We start from the raw sequence: 23,924 nt of genomic DNA, 5'->3' as shown, positions 1-23,924 counted from the left end.
AATAAATACGTATGTCATATAAACACACAACTTCTGAGATCGTTAATAGACACCTTGATCGCGAGAAAACGTTATACATATAATCACACATATATACACAAAATTTGAAATATAAAATTTAAGAAACTTTTATTTCGGGCGGGCAAATGAAAATTGACTTCTTTTTTTAAGAAAGTTATCTCTTTGCTGATTGTGTGTGTTCGTGTGTGCATATAGATACATTTCTGTAATGCATATATGTATAGAGTATAAATAATATTCGACTTATAAATAATTGAACAGAATTATTAAAATTAAAATTAAAATTAAAATTAAAATTAAAATTTATACATATTGAAATGAATTCCATTAAAAATGGATTCTGAGAATATTTTTTTGAAAATTAAGATTATTATTATATTCCTTGTAAATACAAAATACACACTGAAGGAAAATTTAAAATCAAATTAAATTTTTTATATACAGGATGTTCGGAAATTCTATCGACAAATTTTCAGAGATTGTCGGGGGCACCATAAGAATCATTTTTTGCAAATGAACCTGGGATCGGAAAAGTGTCGTCAACATCGCTACGGCATACGGAGTGTTCGAAAGAGTCGGGACCTCGAAATATCACAAAAAATAGAAGTTTTACAAAAAATTGTTTCAAACAAAAGTTGTAAGGTGTAAAAAGGTCTATTTACTGGCGCCATGTGTTTGACCTTGAATGGCGTCGCCAAGGTCTCGAGAAGGGCTACAAGAATATGCAATAAAAAGTGGAGGATTCCATTTCAAAAATTCAAGTTGGCCTTGTGATCGGTGTATGCTTGCACTCGCATGTCCGCTCAGCTGTAGTTGCGTGTTGCTGGCGTATGCACTCTGGCAACAGCCTGCGAGAGCTAAGACGGTTTTAGTAAAAATCTTGTGTTCGCGTAGTAAATTAACAGTGAAAATGAAGTATACTCTGCATGAATATACGGATATGATTGTGGAATACGGGCTAGCGGGTGAAAATGCTTATCGTGCGGTCGCAATTTACGTGGAATGATTTTCCGGGCGTGCGAAAACCAAGTGGACATACAATTTTACGTGTTGTGCAATAATTATGTGAAACTGGGTGTCGTGCATAATATCGGGATAACCGGTCCAGCAGTGCGTCTTCGTGTACGAGATGAAGAAAGGATTCTTGAAGCATTTTATGAAAATCCTGGAACTAGCGTGCGTCGTGTGGCACATGAATTTGGTTTTTCGCGATACGCGGTACATCACGCTTTACGTGTAACGGATTACGCCCGTATCATTACTAACGTGTGCAACACATTTTATTGAGGGATTTTAAACCACGGATCAATTTTTGTGAAGGTACTGTCATCATTAATTTTTTACATTTACGATACATTCAGCGTACAGTAACGGCATTTTGAACAATTTTCACATTAAATTGAGAGTGGAATAGGCCTATGGGGGAAACCACTATAAAAAAAGCGCACCATGCTATCTACCGCAAGGTGGTGTGGAAATGATAGCGCATCATTTTCTCGCCACTAAAAGGACGGGTCATTTTTCGGCGCGGTATTGCGATATATCGCACATCACCATCATGTCTCGGAGAGCGATCCGCCCACCGCTTCGCCGCGCGTCTAGTATAAGATTACAGTGGGACAACTCTCGTCGCCGCGCGCTTCTACTCACGCAGATTGGCCGATATTCTTTATTTAATTTTTCGTTAATTATTGCGAATATCACAAAACAGTAGAGGTCCTTCCTTCTTAATTTGAGCCAATCTACCTTAATTTTTTAAAATGTCTGACACGGTGGGCCGTGCTATAGCTCGAGCGGTGGAGCGCTTCTTTCATTCGTCTGATTTCAATAATTAATATTTCTATTATTGTTGCAAAAATCGTTACATGGAATAGGACTTCTTTATTTAATTTACTGCGCTCTACCTCCTCACAAGTGCGTGAGGTAGTGCTCAGGGACACCCTGTATATCAATCTAATAAAAAGTAGCGATTTTTATATGATATCATATGAATTAAATTTGATAATTTTTATATTGTTATAAATATAGAAAAAATTGTTCATGATTATATAATTTATGTTTTATTCGAAAATATCGTTAATTGCTTATATAGTATATAGGCGCAAATTAATTTGTATGCGTGCGTATGTGAAAATAAATCGTGCACGCGCGCAAGTGTATATATGTTACATTTTAAATATATATAAATGTAAAAGAAGCATACAACAGAAATGTACATAGTATAAGAAAATTGTGAAATGTATTTATAATAAATCAATGATTATACAAAGTTTACAAAAATCATGAGTCAATCTCAAACAAATAATGATATTTAAAATATCATGAATAACATATTAAACATAATAACAATGTATTATATATATATATATATATATATATATATATATATATATGTTATATATATACAGAGTGAGTTTTAATGGTTGTGTCAATCTTTTTATCATGCTATAATTATAAACTTAATCAACTCTCCTTGCATTACTCCATGCTTATAAAAAAATGTAAACATCGGTGAATTGCAAGCTATAAATTATATCTCAATATACACGTAAAAGCACACAAATGCCTCGAATATTCTTAATGCAGCTAAGCATAAATAATAAATCAATAAGTATAAATCTTTAAAAAACTATTTGCAAGATAGATAGATATGTATCCGCGCGTTATAATTGTTACATTTATTAATCGGTTACTACAAAACTCTGAAAGTAGTTCATTTGACTTTCGATTTCGAAGGAGCGTATTCGTACCTTGCTCTGAATAATGAAAATATGTTTCTTCATATTGTTGAACTCTTCGCTAATTCTATACAATTCGCTCATCTAAAACAAATTATATCGATATTAATTATTAGTAAATAGTAAATAATCAATTATCAATAAATATTATTTGTCGTATTATAATTTGATATAATTTAATTTCAAATAGTACAACGAAAACAAAACACTATTTTATTGCGCACGAGATTTTTTATTGAGAAAGAAAGTTACCTATATTATATAATGAAATAATAATATAGTCGAAGTTGCTACTTTTATTACTATTATGTGTATACAGGGTGTACCTGAGTACCGCGCCGGCAGACAATGTCTGATACGGTGGGCCGTGCTACAGCTCGAGCGATCGACCGCTTCTCTCATTCGTCCGATTTTAATAATTAATATTTCTATTATTATTGCAAAAATCGTTACATGGAATAGGACTTCTATATTTAATTTATTGCACTCTACCTTCTCACAAGTGCGTGAGGTACACCCTGTATATGTATCTGTACATACACATATGTTTACATGTATGTATACATATATACATATATATACATATGTATACATACATATAAAATTGGTAATAACAACTTATTTATTTAGTGTAATAATAATCTTAAATATAATTGACATGAAAAGTAATTATAGATTATGATAATTACGGACTATTTTTTCAGTCTCAGAGTCAAAATTTAGTTGCCTCGAAAAAAAACAGGTTTATAAATTTGTAAACATTTAAAATCAATTATATAATGTCGATTTCTATACAAGTTTCGCATCTTCATTTGTCAGCTTCAAACTGACAAAATTTGTCAGCAATCGAATAAAGTGACATGAATTTTAAAAAATTGATATAGCTCTAATTGTGTGTGAAACATAAATTTAAATTTTTCGTAATTAGTGACAGAGCCAAATGCGGATAAAATAGTGTTTCAGTTTCAGAGGAAATTAATTTTCCCTTCAAATTAAGTCGTTGTACAGGGAATACATTTTTTCCTCGATGCCATACCAAATAACTAAGTAAATTTCAATTCAAGATTTTTAAAATAAATTATCCCTAGTCCGTTTAAGGAAGCATAGGCGAAAAAACTATCGAGGCGAAGTTGAATCGAGAATATCATTGTTCTACTCTATACTATGTGTTCTATTATATTATGTGCATAAACTTACACTATACCTTACTTCATAATTCTTTTATACCTTAATAATACTTTACTTAATAATTCTGCAGGGAATGTTTATAAATAATATTTTGTTAATAATCTGACAAATAAAAATTCACAGAAATTATAGTGATTTTAAAAGTAAAATTAGATATGTGTATGAGCTACGGTTACCATAGAAAAAATATCGCTGTATTATAATAATTGTTATATCTAGTATGCCAGTGCATTAATTCGTCTTAACTTATCCATCATCATTAAATTTTTAGTTTAATATATAGATATATAATATTAAAATATGCTAATCGCGTGATAACACCCACGATCATATTGAAAAATATTTAAATTTAGAATTAAAGAGCTATTTAAACATTTAAAACTTATAAATTCTATCTTTAAATCTTATAAATCGGTTTTTATTAAGATCACTGAAATTTCTAAGTAAAGAAGTTTTCTATCTCTTTTGCTTTTGCTTGCTCGGTCTCACTTTCCCATGCACTAAAAATTACAATATTCTAAAAACACTTTATTTTCGGAAATTAGTAATAAAAATATGTTTATTTTATAAAAACAGAATAATGTGACATTAATTTTTGTCTTTGAGATACTCTGAGACTGTAGCACTAATATACTCTATATAAAAACAATATAATAAAATCAATGATTAATAATTAAAAATGAGTATATATTGATATAATAACATATATAAAATATATATTTACTTTCACATCTCTTCCTGTCCTACGTGTAAATATCTTCTTATATTCATTTAATTCATCTTCTATTGCATTAGTAAGTTTATCTGTCAGGAAATTGCTTATCTAAAATAGATTAATTTGATATTCAACAACAATAATTAAATCATAAATTTATGTCACATCATAGTAATTTATTTTACATATATGGATATAAGTACATGCAATTTTTACCTTTTCAAGTTGTTCCGTAGAAGACACATGATTAATAATAATAGTAAATGCTACATACTCGCTAATTTGTCTAAAACAATAAAACAATAAATTTATTGATACACGCATAAACTGTTGAATAATAGGTATATACTTATGGAGAAAATTGTATTACTTGGGTTTTATATTCTCAAGATTTTGTAATATAAAGTCGAGTATTACAGGATTACTCGCATGCTTCGCGATAGTGAAAAGAAAATAATTAATATAATCTTGATCGGAAAAATCTTTTAAAAACATAATCGATGTTGTAGTATCATTTTTTATTAGATTTAAATAATCTTTGATAAATTGTGAATCCTCAGGGCAAGCCAGAAATTTCAAAAATTTAGTTTTAAATTTTTCTTTTCCCAGATAATATACTCCCCACCAAGGAGAATCTTCATTGCTAAGAGAATAAAACAATACTTTTAAACCTTGACAGTATGTCCATTCTTTCCACCATGGCAAGAGTCTACGAGATTCAACAAAAAATAAATTGTGTTATAAGTTAAAGTTTTGCACATATTAATCTTCTATTTTGATCACATAATTTATTAAACATTGCATATACAGTACCGGTCAAAAATATATCACCTTTTTTTGAGGATAACTTAATTCAAAGTGTATATATTTAATTAATTTTTCTTAAGTTGCCGTGTTTATTATTTAATAAAAAGCCTATTGTTAAGCAATCTATATACCTGCTATTAAAACATGTATGACTAGGCAGAAATATATACACTTTGAATTAAGTTATTCACTTTGAGTTGTTATTCTCAAAAAACATAAAGGTGATATATTTTTGGCTGGTACTGTATATATCTACAAAACAATTAAATTAAAGTAACCGAATATACAAGAAAAATTACTTGTTTTTCTTGGAATCTGCGAGATGTTGATTTAAATTATGACCGGCTCTTTCTATGCACGTGCGATCATCCAGAGAACATGCCCATTTTGCAGCCTCCAGTCTTAAACTAGACTGGTTCGAAGGAACTTCGTTGTATCCAAATTCTTCAAGCATTTTGTATAATAAGTTTTGTATTTTTATCTAAACATGTATATATATTTTTATTTTACATATAAATTTGAAAATTTTCGATTCACGGCTTTCATATTTTGCTACGTAGAAAGATATCTTGTGCAACAATATTTTACATAACATTATGTAATTTGTATTTTCTATCTTCGTAAATATCTCAATTTTTTTCTTACAATATCTATTATATGTATAACCACATTTATACATATTTACACACAGATTTGCACTTTTGTTACGTGCATATATACACATGCTCTCTAAAAGCGAATCAGTGTATTATCACTGATTTACAGTGCTGTACTTATAACTGCTTTTCAGTGTTAAACGGTAAATAGTCACTGATTACAAGCAGTTATAAGTACAGTATTGTAAATCAGTGATAATACACTGATTCACATTTAGACAGTGCTTAATACACACATATCCATATCACATATAAACATACAAAAGTGCATACATGTATATGTCATACATGTAGATACTATGTAACGTAATTTAATAACTTTTTAACTGCTTGTGTATTGTACATAGATTAATATATTCCTACTTTTTTTCTATATCAAAATTAATCATATTTAAACTGTGATTAATATATTGGGCTGTTCTTCCGAAAACGATCATGCTCCGATTTGTGTCAAATTTTGTAAATAGATTCCTTTTAGGTACAAAAGAAGTATACGAGAAAAATTTTTGGCGACTCGAAAAGGTTAAGGCACTTTTTAAGCCCTTTTTCGTAAAAGTGAATATTACCTTTAGACAGCTTGTTCGAAATGACTTTGCTATATATTGTCAGGGTTATATTCTTGATTATTTTGATTACTACATATATATTGTATTATATTGTGTACATTACGCGAAGCGAGGTCTACACCACATCACCTTCGGCCCCCCCTCCCGCAACCACCTCGCTGGTAGGCAAGGTGGACCTCGCTTTACAACTTACAGCATATATCCATTGTGATTGAACTCTTCGCAATGTGGCCCCTACCGGCGGGGTGGTTGCGGGAGGGGGGGTCAAAAGCCCCCCTTGCAGCCCCCGCGTGTGTGTGTGTGTGTGTGTATAAACATACATTTGTGAAATTATTAAAAATTTTTTTGTCTATAACTTTTTCATAAACAATGATCGACGACTAGAACTTTTGGAATGTTACCCAGGAGGATGACCTTGACAACATATGTCAAGGTCAAAGTCATACGAGCAGGGTCTCCTTTTATGCAGGTTTACCGGTTCTACATAGGTTTATAACTTTCCACGCGAAGCGAGGTCCACACCACATCACCGCTGAGTCAGCGCGAAACGAGATCTATTATTGTACGGTTTCATATAGGTTATTATTAAGTAATTATAATTAAGGTTATTATTAAGTAAGGTTTTACATAGGTTTGCACCACCAATTAAAACTTATTGAAGGTTACTCAGAGTCATGATTTTGACCACATATATCAAGGCCAAGGTAATTGGTGAGGTTGCCGTTTTTCTAGATATTTACCGTTTCGAACAAGCTGTCTTATCTAAAGGTAATATTCACTTTTACGAAAAAGGGCTTAAAAAGTGTCTTAATTATCGAGTCGCCAAAAATCCTTTTTGTATACTTCTTTTGTACCTAAAAGGAACCTATTTACAAAATTTGACTCAATTCGGAGCATGATCGTTTTCGGAATAATCGCCATATATTGTGCTGTGATTAAAAATGATAATATATATAATAAGAAATATGTTTAAAGAGTTTTAATATATTTAACATCATTGTTGACGTTATTATTTGTAATATTTACCTTGATATTAAAAAATCTTGTTTCCTGAAATAGAAAGACATTAGACAGATATTCCAAGGCTTTGAATGTAGGATGCCATGGTATGTAATCTGTTTCTCGTTTTAGATATTTCGCAATATTCCAGAATACAGTGGAATTAAGTTGGTATGTTATCATTAAGTGAAAAGCGTCATCGATAATTTGTGCACGATTAAGAACATGTATTTTCATGTAATTTTCAGAATCTAGATAACTCGCAATTCTTCGCCAGTTCTCAATATCGTAATTGACTCGATAATATCCTACCGAAAACAAATAAATTATATCGACCATAATTTTTTCAAACGGATCTATCAATATAAGTATCTGTTTATATTTTTATATTATACAGACACATACACATACACACACACATTAATACAGATAAAAATATATTAAAAATTATAAATGAATAAAAAATCAGATTGCAAAATATTATATATATGAAATTTTTTTGCATTAAAATTGAGTAAGTATAATAATTATACAAAAAATTTTATATAAATATCAATTTTTTAATTATGCAAATAATGATCAAATTGCATTATATAATAGAATCTTATATGGTATTATCTATATATTCATGAAAATATAATTTAAAACTATAATAAAAAAAGCCATTTTATAATCATTCATTATATTTTGTCTTATGATGGGTTATAAACAAAGTTTACCCAGTAAGCATTATTGAGAGGAAGAAGTCTTTAAGAGGACTTTTCGAAGACTTCATTAATTTTTTTTTAAAATGACATCAATAAGTCATCTTTTTGTAAGATGTCTTTCAAAAAAGCTCTTTATGATATCTACTTATAGATGTCTTTAGAGTTCGCTTACTAGAAACTCTAAAGACATCTATAAGTATACATAATAAAGAGTTTTTTAGAACATAATTTAGGTTATTATATATTAATTTGGCGGATTATCTTGAAAGAAAAATAAAGAGGAAATTATAAAAAATAAAAATAGAAAAGAAATAAAAATAAAAGGAAGGAAAAAAGAGCACACTAGGATAAGTATAAAATAATTTATTAAAAGTTGTTTTATACATTATAAAAATATATTATATATTATAAACGAATATCCGATCTCCCGCATGCTGTAGCATATGAGTAAAGGTTACTTCTTATTTATAATTTGAGTTAAGGTTACTTCTTGTTTATAATTTTTATAATATACAGGGTGTCCCATTTAACTTGAGACATCGAAATATCTCGTAAAGTCTAAAAGATACGAAAAAATGTTTCAAACAAAAGTTATAGGATTTCGAGAGTGACATCTGATGGTGACTTTGAATTTGACCTAGAAGTCGAATATAGTGGTCATTTGAAGGTCAACTTAATTTTTTTAAATGGAACTTCTTATTTTTTATTACATATTCTTGTAGCTTATCTCAAGAACTTTCCAAAACACTATAATTAAGTTAGTTTTCATTAAATACTTTCCGAGTTATGAGGTTTGAAATCATTTCTTAATTTTACATAAACCGTAAAATATCTTGTAAAATATTCATTTTTCGATTATTTTATCTTAATACTTTTATGTACAAAATAATGAGAAGAATCAATTGGTGTAAAGAAAACACATAGTTATTTTTAAGAAAAAATATGTAATTGTTAATTGCAAATTACGTATTTTTTCTTCGAAACAACTATGTGTTTTCTTTACACCAATTGATTCCTCTCATTATTTTGTACATAAAAGTATTAAGGTAAGATAATCGAAAAATGAATATTTTACAAGATATTTTACGGTTTATGTAAAATTAAGAAATGATTTCAAGCCTCATAACTCGGAAAGTACTTAATGGAAACTAATTTAATTATAGTGTTTTGGAAAGCTCTTGAGATGAGCTATAAGAATATGTAATAAAAAATAAGAAGTTCCATTAAAATAAATTAAGTTAACCTTTAAATGACCACTAAATTCGACCTCTAGGTCAAAATCAAAGTCATCATCAGATGTTCTCTTCGAAATCCTACAACTTTTGTTTGAAACATTGTATATAACCTGTATAAAACAACTTTTAATAAATTATTTTATACTAATTCTAATGTGAACTTTTCTCTTTTCTTCTATTTTTGCTTCCTTTTAATTTTTATTTTATTTTCGATTTATAAGAAATCAGATTATAATATTCTTTTAGATGTCATTTATGTGATGTCTTTTCTTCCTCTAAAATCAACGCATTAGAGAACTTATTGACATCATTATGTTATCTTCCAGATAGCATTGTCGCATGTTTATATATTAAATCTGAATACATTAAGAACTCTTTTTGGTAACTTCTTGCTCACTAGGTAAAATCATGTAGTTTGATATCATATATAATTTAGTAAAAAATATTCGTAACCATTGAAAAATTACACAATACGCACATGTGCACACAGACAATGCTATTTAATTTAATAATACAAAATATAATTTATTATAATAATAAAATGCATGTATGATTAAAATAACAAAATTTATCTGCAAAAATTAACATGGTAGATAAGTCGATTAAATTATCAAATAATAAATTTATTAATCAAATAAAATAAATTCTTATTCTTACATATATAAATATATATGAATATACATATATTGATTATTTCTAATTTTAAAGAATTTGATAAATGTTTACTTTATGTTACACAGCTCAAAAAATTTTTATTTTCACATATGTTGTACAGGATACATTCCTAAGTAACACACCGTTTGAATTTTGCGGTAGTCTCTCTTCGTTCCTGAGATATGCGATTTTGAAATTTTATACTTACTTGTATCATCTTTTCATTACGTTCTAAATATGTTTATATTTTTCTGTTTACATTTACCGAGGTCATCTTTCTGAATAACTTTCAAAAGGTTTTAGCCGTTTGTTATTTATTAAATAGTTATTTAAAAAAAGATTTCATGCATAAAAAGGGCTCAACAATTTAAATTTATATAAAATTTAATACAATTTAATGCAATTAAAAAATATCACATATGTATGTGTACACACACACACACATGCGGTGCAAGGGGCTTTCGGCCACCCCTCCCGCAACCACCCCGCCGATAGGGGACGCATTGCGAAAAGTTCAATCACAATGGATATATGCTGTAAGTTGTAAAGCGAGGTCCACCTTGCCAACCGGCGGAGTGGTTGCGGGAGGGGGGGCCGAAGGCTCTGCCTTGCACCCCCCGCGTGTGTGTGTGTGTGTGTGTGTGTGTGTGTGTGTGTGTACACATACATTTGTGATATTTTTTAATTGTATTAAATTGTATTAAATTCTATATAAATTTAAAATGTTTACCTTTTTTTTATTAGAATATTTATATTAGAATATTAATTAGAGATAGCAAACGTAAACAAAAAAATATAAACATACAAGTAAAATGTAATATGAAACCGTGATAAACTAATGTAAACAAAAATGTAAATATATAAATAGGATATAACGAAAAGATGACATAAAAGTATGAAACTTCAAAAGTGCATATCTCAGAAACGAAGAGACCGCCGCAAAATTCAAACGGTGTATTACTTAGGAATGTATCCTCTACACATATGTGAAAATAAAAATTTTTCGATCTGTGTAACCTAAAATAAATATTTACCAAGAATTTTATTGTGCATTTTAAAAAACTATTTAACAAAATGAAAAGAAAGTTTCAGTTAAATATTTAATAAAATAACCATGCCCAATAATAATGTATCAAAATAAAAAACACAATTTTATTGAATATTTCAAATGCATTGTAGACATATTATGAAATTGTAAAATTACATTACAATTAAATTTAACACGGAAGATATTAAATTTACTAGACATTTGTAAAAATTAATAACTTTGTTAATCAATATTGCATAAGAAGCTGTATTTATTTTAATTACACAGGCCTGCGAGATTCAGTTACAAAAAGCAGAGTAGGTGAATCTGATATATTTTGTGACGCTGAAAACGAATCTGGCCACAGAATTTCCTCAGCACGTTAGGTTTTTGAATAATTTGTGGTTGAATAATCCAAAAATCGCTATTTTGGCCAATTTCGTAAACTTATTGTGAGAAAACCAAATTTTTTGAAATATTTCTGTCAATGGCATCGTATAATACTCACTTTCATCTTTCAAATCCACTTTCGATTACCGCCGCACGATTTTTGGGCCATTCAACTACAAATAACTCAAAAACTTGACGTACTGGGGAAATTCTGCGGCCAGATTTGTTTTCAGCGTCACAAAATCCATCAGATTCACCTACTCTGCTTTTTGTAACTTACAGAAGCTCAAATTTCGCAGGCCTGTGTTATTAAAAATATCGCAAAATATTTATTATTTTTCAGTAAATTATTTTGAATATGTAACGAGTGAAAGATCTTTTAATAAATAATATAGAAGCTTACATAATCAATAAAATAATATAAAATTTCCAATATGTACGATAAATAGTGTAAAGTGTAATAAATTTGTTGTATATTTACCAGTTTGTTGTATGTTGAATAATATCCAACCATTCTCTTTAAAATTTAATTTCAATATAGAATACCGATTCAAGAATATAGTACTTTCATAAGTAAAATTGCGATATGTCTGTGTAGTATATGTTACGAGCAAGTAGTAATTCGGCGATGTATGTGCATCAAAATTTACTATCCGCATTTTTATCGAAAATATAGGATCATCATAATCTCGTATTACTTCCACTACAGGACAATATTTGTAATTTATCCAATAATTCATTAGCTGTTCCATAGTAGTTCCAAGTGCAATCATTTCAAACAAATCATTTGCTGTTTTATTCTTCATAAGGTTCTCCACAACTTCATGAAAATAATCTGGAGACGGATCGCTAAATTCAAAGTTAGTGGAAAATTTAATGTTATAAAGTACAAATGATAAGTATTATAAGGATTGTTAAAATAGAACGAACGAAATTTACTACATATATATATATATATATATATATATATATATATATATATGTGCGTATATATATAGGGAAGACCAGGGACAAAAGTAACAATTTTTGTATTATAGATCACTAATTAATTATCGTTATAGATATAAAAAAAATATTAGGTATATTTAAATTAATTAATTATATTATAAAAATAATAGAACATAATGTAGTTTTAATAAATATTTGAGATGTTTTAATTTATTTAAATTATAATTTAATTAGGAATATATGACAAAACTTAACAATTTTGAAAAAATATGTGTAAATGGCAGAACTAAATTATTTTTAAAAGTATGTGCGTAAATGGAAAGTATATCTTGAATATTTAATAACATTGGTAAAAAGGTAAAAAGAATTGTATATCGTTAGATAATAAAGTATGAAAGAGACAATGTACGTTTAAATAAAAATAACCGTAAGATTTGGAGCTTTTATGAAATCTATGATCTATAATCAATCATTCATCATGTTTAGTTTTCTATAGTAATTATAGTTGTAAATTATAGTTGTAAATTATAGTTGTACAGAATATTACTTACTTGCCCTGTACATATATACGGATACTTTCCCAAAATATCTCTTCAGTAATCGTGTTTTGTAACATACGCAATACACTGGATGCTACAATCACATAATTTATAACAGAATATAAATAAGATAACAGTTAACAATTATATTTATACATATAATTAAATATATTCAGAAAGATTATCATATAAATATAAATATATATATTCAGGGTGTCTGCAATCTCTTAGGAAAAAAAAAGATAAGTAGATCTCGTTAAATCGAACTAGAAAGTCATATACTATTTTAAAATGCACCACGTAAAATTCGAGATAATAATTAAAAAAGATCGGCCAATGCGCGTGGCTAGAAGCGCGCGTCGCCATCATGTTTCGGAGAATCCGTCTACCTGCTCACTGACCTCTTCGCCGCGCGCCAACACACTCATCGGGCCTCCCCTTCCCAATCTCCGCTTTGCCGCGCGCCGCCATTATGTTACAGTAAGACCGCCTTCGCCGTCGTGGACTTCTAGCCACGCGCATTGGCTGGTCTTTTTTAATTAATTTTTCGTTAATTATTGCAAATACCGTAAAACAGTAAAGGACCTTCTTTTTTAATTTATACCAATCTACCTTCTCACTTCGAGACTGTAAAAAGAATCAGACAGCCTGTATAATGCCCTGCATTATAAAATTAAATTTTTTGTCAGTTATTTTGTGTATCTTTTTAAGTATTTATATTCAAAAATTTTTATGCATTATCAATTCTTAATTATATTACCATACCTCTAATGTAAAGGGGACTTTCAAAAGAACTTAGCGATGTATCATAAAGTGATGTATTATATTTTGTATCGAAATGAAGTGATTCGTGTTGAATTTGCACCACAAATAAATTTATCATCTGGGTATCTGGGATTGCCTACAGAAAATAATTTTAATGTATTTAATTAGTTAATATAAGATTTCGTACACAATTATGCACTAGAATTGCTATTTTCTACGCTTATCTAAAAAAATTTGTTGCTCATCTCATGTTCTCTCTACCTTCCTCTCTTTCTACATTTCTCTCCCTCTACCTTCCTCTCTCTCTCTCTCTCTCTCTCTCTCTCTCTCTCTCTCTCTCTCTCTCGTCTCTCCCTCCCTTCCCTCCTCTTTTCTCTACCCTTCTCTCTCAATCTCTCTTTTCCCCCTTCTCTCACTCTCCCTCTCTCAGACTCTTTTAAAATATAGAATAAATAATTAAAAAATAATATTAATAATAACAAAACTGTATACACAATATAACATTTAAGTTGAAAATTTTTAAAAATAAAGCATTATTCATAATATATTATATAACGGAATTATCTTATTACACAATTTCTATATTTATATATATATATATATATATATGTAACTTTATAATAATTTCATATACAATATACATACAATCTGAACATGATTTATATAGAATATAATTTCCCTTTTATTTTATATGATAATTTGAAAATGTAATAATTGTAATTGACTTTTACAAATAGAAAAGATATAAAAATATTTTATATTGTGTGTGTATGTTGCAGATTTATTTGAAAAATTAGCATTTAAAAAAACTATATTCTTTGTAAATATAAAATCTTTATAATATTCTGAAAAAATTTGTAATATTCTAAAAAATTTATGCGTTCTGATAAAACTAAAATTATAAAGAGTTTTTGTAATATAGAATAGGTATAAAGATGTATGTACCACATTGTATATTATATTGTATATATGTATTATATATATATATATATATATATATTTTAATTATTATATTATTTGCGAGTGAAATGGTGTGAGTGAAATGGTGGCGAGTGAGCAGGTTTTGTCCTGAAGAATGTTTAAAATAACCTCATTGATGGTATAATATTCCAAAAATGTGACAATAGCCTTGTTGAACCAAGAGGATGACGACCAAAGCGGATTTTCATAATAAAAACATTCCTGTACTGCTTTATCTGCTACGAAGAGGGTTACTTGGACACTCTTTGCAATAGGATCTAAATTCTCATGGAAGATAATATCTGTTTCTCTAAAAAAAAAAAATGTTTTATAGAATGCTTATACTATATATGTTGAAAGTAGTGTTTTCAAATTTTTAACTAAATAATTCTGAATGAATTAACATATTAGATATATATTAATGTTTCATTTATAATATTTGCGCGTAGGAATATTCACTACGAAACAATACGATACTTGCTTCCAATATGTATAAAAAAAATTTATTAAATTTGGTCTATAAAAAATATGGAAACCTTAATATAACATCTTATTTAATTTATATTTTTTTTACAATTTATAATATATATGATAATTAATATGATATATTATTATTTTTCATATAAGTATACAGTAAAGATAAGTAAACCTTTAGATATGTTTGTTTGATTCTCTTATATAATTTTATATATTTTCTAAAATATATTTAAATAATTAAATAATAATATAAATATTCTAAAAATAATATTCTAGAAATGAACAAAGAATATGTAGATAATATTTTAAATAGAATTATTATCATTTCTTTAATTCAAAAAAATATATTAATTTCTTTATATTTTATTCTTTTTATTATACAGGTTGTCAGGCAATTTTTGACCTTCACGAAGTAAGAAGGTAGATTGGCTCAAATTAAGAAAGAAGGAGCTATACTATTTTGCGATATTCGCAATAATTAACGAAAAATTAATTAAAGAAGATCGGCCAATGCGCGTGGCTAGAAGCACACGACGGCGAAGGCGGTCTGACTGTAACATAATGGCGGCGCTCGGCGAAACGGTGACTGGGGAGGGGAGGAGCCTTCGCCACGCGCTTACACACTCATCGCTCCTCCCCTCCCCAATCACCGCTTCGCCACGCACCGCCATTATGTTACAGTCAGACCGCCTTCGCCGTCGTGTGCTTCTAGCCACGCGCGTTGGCCGATCTTCTTTAATTAATTTTATAGTATAGCAAAATAGTATAGTACCTTCCTTCTTAATTTGAGCCAATCTACCTTCTTACTTCGTGAAGGTCAAAAATTGCCTGACACCCTGTATAGTTACCTATAAATGATGAGATTCTCATTTATAATATCTTCGTCTTGAAAATCCATAAATGCAACATGATTTATTTCCCAAGTTTTATTCAGGCGTTTCAATTTATTAAACAAATACGGCGTGATATTTTTAGCAACTTTATGTACAAGTACGCAGTACGTTCTACACCCCGTATTAACCATGATATTTTCATTTATATCAGACTGGAAGTGTATATTATTCAGAAATAGAAGATATTTAGGCATATCAAGCGTAGTTTCATAATGTATGATCATGTATTCATCACTTATTTTCATCACTTTTTGTATCGGCAAATGTGATAAAACTGCATAGCGAAATAATGGACTGGCGATAGATATCTTAAAAGGGACTGTTGAAGTTCCGAGAAAATGTGGAAACAGGTTTGAAGTTCCAATTGCATCAAAATACATCGCCAACCTATTATATATCGAAGTAAATTAAAGGCTAATAAATTTTTGCCAATTATATAGAAATAAAAATTGAAACAAACAGAAGGTACGAATTGTAAGGAAAAATAAAATATATATATACAGTGAAAAAAAATAATGTTAAATCAATAACATCAGTGTAATTGGAATTTAGTTTATTATTTCAATAATATTATTAATTAAATGAATACGCCATGTATTGAATTAATAAAATAAATTCTAATTACACTGATGTTGATTCAATATTATTTTTTTCTCAGTATATATAATATTTGTTTATACAATACTTTTTACTTCTTTGCTACTTGTATAATATTATACAGTATATAAGATATTTTTGTAATATTTTGACATAACGTGAGTACAAAATGTTTATTGTAAAAGATACGAAATGAACAATTAATATTTTAATATCAAAAATATAATGTGCTTATATTCCATAAAACTGAAAAAATTTCAATGTTAAAAGAATACTATAATAGGAACTTAATTTTAATTCATTTAATAATCCAACTATTCAATGCATAATTTTATGTACGTTAAAGAAATTATATATTTTAGTGATGATTTATTAGATGAAGTACAAATATATATTTTTAATTATTAACGAATATTATAACAAAAATAGTGTGTTGCTTTTAAATTTCAAATTATAGGTTTCTTAAAATATTAGTAATGAATTTCCTAAAGTATAATATTATGAAAATAAACAGTATAAGAAGAGAGACGAAAAGAGATAGAAGAAAGAGTTGAATGTTAACATTTCAAATTTGAAATTAACAATTTTTATAAGAACGTAAACACAAAAAAATTCTTGTTATTGTTCTTGTGATACATAACTCCTTGTTAATCATATTATTCAGAGCTTGAAAATATTTCGAAATACGGTTAGAATATTTGAGTTTGCCGAATTGTTAACGACGAGATTGTAGGGCATATTATTGAAAAAAATTATTTTACTTATTTTAATTAAATTAATTTTTTTGCAATTTATTGCAATATTTGTAATAATAATGGTAATAATAAATAGCAAAATTTACAAAACTCGTTACTAATATCTTAAAAACGTATAATTTTAAACGAAAATTTTTCAAATAGGTATCTATACAAATGTCTTTTTAGAAAATTTTTTGATCAGCAGAATGCAACATACCAAGATTTGACTAGATTTTTAACAAACGCGTTGAAATTGCTATATATTTAATATTTTAACAGTTACTTACCATTGTTCATTTCTGTCGTAAAAGATTCTTAAGTTTGTAATATTAGTTATGATATTGACAAATGTTAATTTCAAGGTGTAATTTCCTGATGGTAACTCATCGTTGAAAAGATACTCAACAATATTTCCACATATAGATTTATCTATTGACTTATAACCTGCTTCGTCAACTATCTTAGGTGGATCGTTAAACACTATTACCTCAGTTATATTTGTTTCCTTCGAATACAAGTTAATGCGTCGCGTTGGTTTAGAAATCTCAATATTGATACTACATGTACCGAAAAAAGTATGATTTTCAATGTATGATGTAAGCATGATGTTATAATATTTTGATACTATGTGTGATTGAGGGAAGAAGTCAATCATATCATCATCGATAAGAATTCCTACGGCGATGATTGCTAAACCGCTACTTAATATTAGTTTCAGGAACATGATATTATACTTTTTATCTTAGATATCTGTAAAAATATTATTCTGTTAGAAAGAATAAACGGATAAATTAATCGTTGTCTTTATTATAGTTTAACGGAAAAAAGAAATTAAAATAAATATATAGAAGTACTGAATTTTTAATGACTTACTCTCTATATGAAGATATATCACAAATTATATAAATGTATGTTCCCTTATAATAATATTAACTTCAATAAATCGGTGTTTTATCCACTCTGTGTAACGTGGAGAAGTAATGTAGGGATACAGTTATGAGCTCTTACTGTTTCGAGAAACCTCCAAGGACTAACAACACTTGATACACGACCTTATAATAAATACGTATGTCATATAAACACACAATTTCTGAGATCGTTAATAGACATCTTAATCGTTATACATATAAAATCACACATATATATTCACATATATATATACAAAATTTGAAATATAAAATTTAAGAAATTTTTATTTCGGGCGAGCAAATCAAAGTTAATTTCTTTTTTTAAATAAGATTTTAAGAATTGTTTCTTTGCCGTTTGTGTGTGTTCCTGTGTGCATATAGATACATTTCTGTAATACATATCCCAGGTAGCACACATAGTCTTATTGACGTCAATTTAAGGTCATATTTCGTCCAATACGTCATGTCTTTTATATAACGTTTATTTGACGTTCTATTATGGACAAAATTATGACGTTATGAAAAAGACGTGAATTAGACGTCCTTTTAAAGCTAAATTTAGTATATTACAATTTTATTTTCATTTTTTAACAATTTTTTTTAACTACAATCGCTTGGACAACAACTAACAGCTCTGTTCTTTTTAGCTGAACTGATCGCACTAGTTAAGAATTTATCTTTTTTCACCACATTGGAAGGAAAAAGAAACTTTGAACTAATGCAGCCAGTTAAACTAAAAAGATCTTTAGACACGAACGCACGCACGCACGCGCGCACCACACACACATGCGAGTCAGGAGAAATATTATAAAAATACATATTACAGAAATAAAACAGAAATATCAATGACCGGTCTTTTAAAAATTGAAACTCGCGTAAATATTTTATTGTGAATTAAGAGAAAAAAAGATATAGAAAAAAATAGAATATTATTTTCGGACATGCTCAATTCGATTTGAATCTAGGGATTAGCCTATCTAATGACACAGTTCAATTTGTAATTTTTACATTGGGATAGTGGATTGTAGGCAATTTTTATACATGCATAATCTTTATTTTAAAAATTTATTGTAAAAGCGATGCATGTGAATGTTTGGAAATCGATTTTCATATTCATATTTGTTTGAACTTTGTTTAGGAGGAAACAATTAGAAGCAATAATTGGCAATGTATTAAAAGTCGAATATGGAGATATACGTATATTTTGATGTATTACATTTATAATTTTATACAGTGTTATATAAGGCATGTACTTCCTAAAAGCCCATACCTTCGAATTTTTTGAAATTACGTATACTTACGTATTTTGACGTGCTGATTACTAATATGATAGTGAAAATTGGCGCAACTTTCATTTTTATGGTAAAAACCATAAAAAATCGTCAAAAATTGACGTTTTTTGGGTTTATTTTATCAAATACTGGAAAATTCAAAAGTATTTTATATAAAATATCGAAAATGTATGTAACAGATAAGTAATATATATAATATGTCGTAAACATTATTTTTTCTTTTATTTTAAGCATAATTTACAATGACATCCAATGCAAAATGTTCTCTTGCGATCTATTTATAATCATTATTTAAATGATTGAGTTCGCTGCGCTTAGAATGAGAAAAGGCAACAATGGGCGGATTCATTTAATAAAAATAATTCACGCTTTGATGATAAATGTCTAAACAATGGAATATGCGGCTCTGAAAAAACTTTTATCTATTAAATCCCTCTCTCTCTCTCTTTCAGCGCAATGTTAGAGAATGTTTGTGACATTTTTTAAATAAACAATTTTTTTTCTTCAAAAAAAAATAAAATTTTTTCTTTGTTTATTGCACTGACATTATTGAAATATCAATTTCAAAAAGATTGATTTTAAACGAAAATTTAGTATCAAATTAATTATTTAAATATTTTGAATTGCGAATCAATTTTGTTGATTTACATGGTTTCGCAATTGTTCTATATTTTCTTACATAAATATAATCTTATTTGGACTTGAACTAAAATAACGTTATTCAACTATGTGATTCTCAAGATATGAAACTTCACTCTGACTGTCAACATGTTTTTGAATTAAAAAAATGACTAAATAAATATCGATAAATCTTAATACACTGTTAATCTGGGGAATTTATTTTACTAGCACATATTCTTGTGTACTATTTGAAAAGATTTGCGATTCATTTTTAAATTATAATAATAATAAGTTTATCAGATTTATATATATAGTTTTCTGTAGTTATTAATTATAGTAAATGAATATTTATCGCATTTTATTTTGTTTACGATTAATAACATATTTAGGATAAAGCAAATATCATTTATTTCGTGATCTATGAACCGAGAATTAAAGAAATGCTAAGCAGAGCAAGCTGAAGAAAATTGAGTTTAATCAAACGGTTCATCATATCAAGGATAATGTTCATTATTATATTGCTATTATCTATTCTTACTTAATTGCTGTATAATTATTATATGCATCATAGGAGAAGCGGGCGACTCATTAATCTGATGTCAGAACCACTGAGTTCCCTGATCTCTGGCAACATATTGGAATTCATTAAGATTAAGATAAAGAGAGAGAGAGAGAGAGAGAGAGAGAGAGAGAGAGAGAGAGAGAGAGGATAAAATAGAGAAAATATTGAAAATACATTATTAACCATGAATTAAACGTCGCACAGTGTACATCCATATAAACTATCAACAACTCACGAATATATATATATATATATATATATATATATATATATATATATACATATATATATATCAATCTAATAAAAAGTAGCGATTTTTATATGATATCAAATGAATTAAATTTGACAATTTCTATATTGTTATAAATTACAGAAAAAATTGTTCATGATTATATAATTTAGTTTTTATTCAGAAATATGGCTAATTGCTTATATAGTACTCGCAAATTAATTTGTATACGTGCGTATGTGTGTAAATAAATCGCGCATGCGGCAAGTGTATACAGGGTGGACCATTTAAGTAGATAATGCGAAATATCTCAAAAACGAAGCGTTGGAGAAAGAAATGTTTTAAATAAAAGTTAATTGACTTTAAGGGGGAAAGTAAATTGCATGACTTATGTTTTATTTGGAGGACGTTTTCAAGATCATTTGAAGGTCAATCTAAATTTTTTAAATGAAAACCTACATTTTTTATTTTGTATTCTTATTTCTCGTAAAAAAATAAACAACTTTTGTAGGAACCATTTTTTAATTTAGCACATACTGTAAGTTTCACAGATATTTAAAAATTGAAAATTGATGAAAAAAAGTTATACCTTACTGTACAGTACTATTTTATAATCATTTACTGTACATTTGTATTATCTGTCAAAACAAAAAAACATAATTCACATAATTCAATTAAATTGTAATTAATGTTCAAAGTGATGCCCTTCTACCTCAATGCATTTTCCAATTCTTTGTAGAAAAGATTGATGTGTACGTAAAAGTACGTCTCTTTTAATATTTGCACAAGCATTTTGTATGCGCTCCTACATGTTTTCTGGAGACGTTGTACATCGATATAAACTTTGTCTTTGAGATAACCTCATAAGAAAAAATCTGAAGATGTAAGGTCAGGAGATCGAGCTGGCCAATGTACTGGACCTTCGCGTCCTATCCAACGACCATTGTAATTGTAATTTAAAACATCTCTAGCAGTACGTAATTTTCACTTTTCAAATATCTGTGAAATTTACAGTATGTGCTAAATTGAAAAATGGTTCCTACAAAAGTTGTTTATTTTTTACGAGGAATAAGAGTACAAAATAAAAAATGTAGGTTTTTATTTAAAAAAATTAGATTGACCTTCAAATGATTTTGAAAACGTCCTCCAAATAAAACATAAGTCATGCAATTTACTTTCTCCCTTAAAGTCAATTAACTTTTATTTAAAACATTTCTTTCTTCAACGCTTCGATTTTGAGATATTTCGCATTATCAGCTTAAATGGTCCACCCTGTATATGTTACATTTTAAATATATATAAATATAAAAAGAAGTATATAACAGAAATATACATGTAGATAGTATAAGAAAATTGAGCCATGTATTTATTATGAATCAATGATTATACAAAGTTTACAAAAATCATGAGTCTCAAACAAGTGATATTAGTGATATTTAATATAACATATATGAATAACATATTAAATATAAAATAAATACATATTAAATATAAATACATATAAATACATATTAAATATAATAACGATTTATTATATATATATATATATATATATATATATATATATATATATATATATATATATATATATATATATATACATATGCTTTATATATATTAAAAATTTATAAAACATTTTGCAATTCTTTAATATATATATTTATATATTATATTATATTATTATATATTATAGTATATTATATTATAATATTATATATATATGTAAATATTAAAGAATTGCAAAATGTTTTATAAATTTTTAATATATATAAAGCATATGTATATATATATATATATATATATATATATATATATATATATATATAATAAATCGTTATTATATTTAATATGTATTTATATGTATTTATATGTATTTATATTTAATATGTATTTATTTTATATTTAATATGTTATTCATATATGTTATATTAAATATCACTAATATCACTTGTTTGAGACTCGTGATTTTTGTAAACTTTGTATAATCATTGATTCATAATAAATACATGGCACAATTTTCTTATACTATCTACATGTATATTTCTGTTATATACTTCTTTTTATATTTATATATATTTAAAATGTAACATATACAGGGTGGACCATTTAAGTTGATAATGCGAAATATCATATCTCAAAATCGAAGCGTTGAAGAAAGAAATGTTTTAAATAAAAGTTAATTGACTTTAAGGGAGAAAGTAAATTGCATGACTTATGTTTTATTTGGAGGACGTTTTCAAAATCATTTGAAGGTCAATCTAATTTTTTTAAATAAAAACCTACATTTTTTATTTTGTACTCTTATTCCTCGTAAAAAATAAACAACTTTTGTAGGAACCATTTTTCAATTTAGCACATACTGTAAATTTCACAGATATTTGAAAAGTGAAAATTACGTACTGCTAGAGATGTTTTAAATTACAATTACAATGGTCGTTGGATAGGACGCGAAGGTCCAGTACATTGGCCAGCTCGATCTCCTGACCTTACATCTTCAGATTTTTTCTTATGAGGTTATCTCAAAGACAAAGTTTATATCGATGTACAACGTCTCCAGAAAACATGTAGGAACGCATACAAAATGCTTGTGCAAATATTAAAAGAGACGTACTTTTACGTACACATCAATCTTTTCTACAAAGAATTGGAAAATGCATTGAGGTAGAAGGGCATCACTTTGAACATTAATTACA

The 23,924-nt window shown here is 27.7% G+C and overlaps 1 protein-coding gene across 2 annotated transcripts; it reads right to left on the bottom strand.

Moving 5' to 3' along the window:
- Window positions 1-2,438: 2,438 nt before the first annotated feature.
- On the bottom strand, window positions 2,439-18,577 carry LOC145971813 (aminopeptidase N-like). Of its 2 annotated transcripts, none has more exons than XM_083099871.1 (13): window positions 18,493-18,577; window positions 17,907-18,369; window positions 16,241-16,672; window positions 15,045-15,225; window positions 13,956-14,091; window positions 13,203-13,284; window positions 12,185-12,552; window positions 7,718-7,998; window positions 5,769-5,950; window positions 5,033-5,371; window positions 4,879-4,948; window positions 4,672-4,770; window positions 2,439-2,843 (listed from the first exon to the last, which is right to left on the bottom strand). In XM_083099871.1, the coding sequence occupies exons 2-13, from the start codon at window positions 18,341-18,343 to the stop codon at window positions 2,703-2,705; spliced, it is 2,748 nt and encodes a 915-aa protein (XP_082955997.1). In that variant the 5' UTR covers window positions 18,344-18,369; window positions 18,493-18,577; the 3' UTR covers window positions 2,439-2,702. The 2 variants fall into 2 exon arrangements, with proteins under 2 accessions (XP_082955997.1, XP_082955998.1); XM_083099872.1 differs by having other exon boundaries at window positions 17,907-18,385; window positions 18,493-18,516.
- Window positions 18,578-23,924: the final 5,347 nt, after the last annotated feature.

Source organism: Camponotus vicinus, unplaced genomic scaffold, assembly GCF_025532165.1.
Source record: "Camponotus vicinus isolate PSW18456_S1 unplaced genomic scaffold, iyCamVici1.0 SCAF_5, whole genome shotgun sequence".
NCBI classification, from domain to species: domain Eukaryota; kingdom Metazoa; phylum Arthropoda; class Insecta; order Hymenoptera; family Formicidae; genus Camponotus; species Camponotus vicinus.
This window is presented reverse-complemented; position numbering and strand designations above follow the sequence as displayed.